General features: G+C 46.9%; 1 protein-coding gene across 1 annotated transcript; it reads left to right on the top strand.

The window, feature by feature from the left end:
* Window positions 1-12: 12 nt before the first annotated feature.
* Window positions 13-430, top strand: LOC107181400 (alpha-2-macroglobulin-like protein 1; the record flags this gene model as incomplete). The annotated part of the gene is made up of 2 exons (XM_015557172.1): window positions 13-184; window positions 349-430. Coding segments are annotated over exons 1-2 (251 nt in total), but the record flags the coding sequence as incomplete, so codon positions are not given.
* Window positions 431-456: the final 26 nt, after the last annotated feature.

Below are 456 nucleotides of genomic sequence, written 5' to 3'. Positions count from 1 at the left end.
ATCCCAGGAGACATTATGGGCACAGCCCTGCAGAACCTAGACAATCTGGTGCAGATGCCAAGTGGCTGTGGGGAGCAAAACATGGTGTTGTTTGCTCCCATCATCTATGTCTTGCAGTACCTGGAGAAGTCAGGGCTGCTGACCAAGGAAATCAGGTCCCGGGCAGTAGGGTTCCTGGAGATAGGTGAGTTGGTTTAATATTTCTTCTTGGTCACCTTGTCTAGGGCCGATGATAGCTTGATAAGATACAGGGAAGTTCAGTTGCTGAAATGTCCCACATCCTTGAAAGCCATAGGGGGTGTTTTTTGAAGTTGTCACTGTGATCTAAAACTATATCTGGCTTCCCAGGGTACCAGAAGGAGCTAACGTACAAACACAGCAATGGCTCATACAGTGCCTTTGGGGAGAAGGATGGAAATGGAAACACATGGTAATATGTCCCAATTATCAATTCAC

Source organism: Myotis davidii, unplaced genomic scaffold (genome assembly GCF_000327345.1).
Source record: "Myotis davidii unplaced genomic scaffold, ASM32734v1 C62381813, whole genome shotgun sequence".
NCBI lineage: Eukaryota > Metazoa > Chordata > Mammalia > Chiroptera > Vespertilionidae > Myotis > Myotis davidii.
Note: the sequence above shows the minus strand (reverse complement) of the source record. Positions and strands in the feature narration are given on the sequence as shown.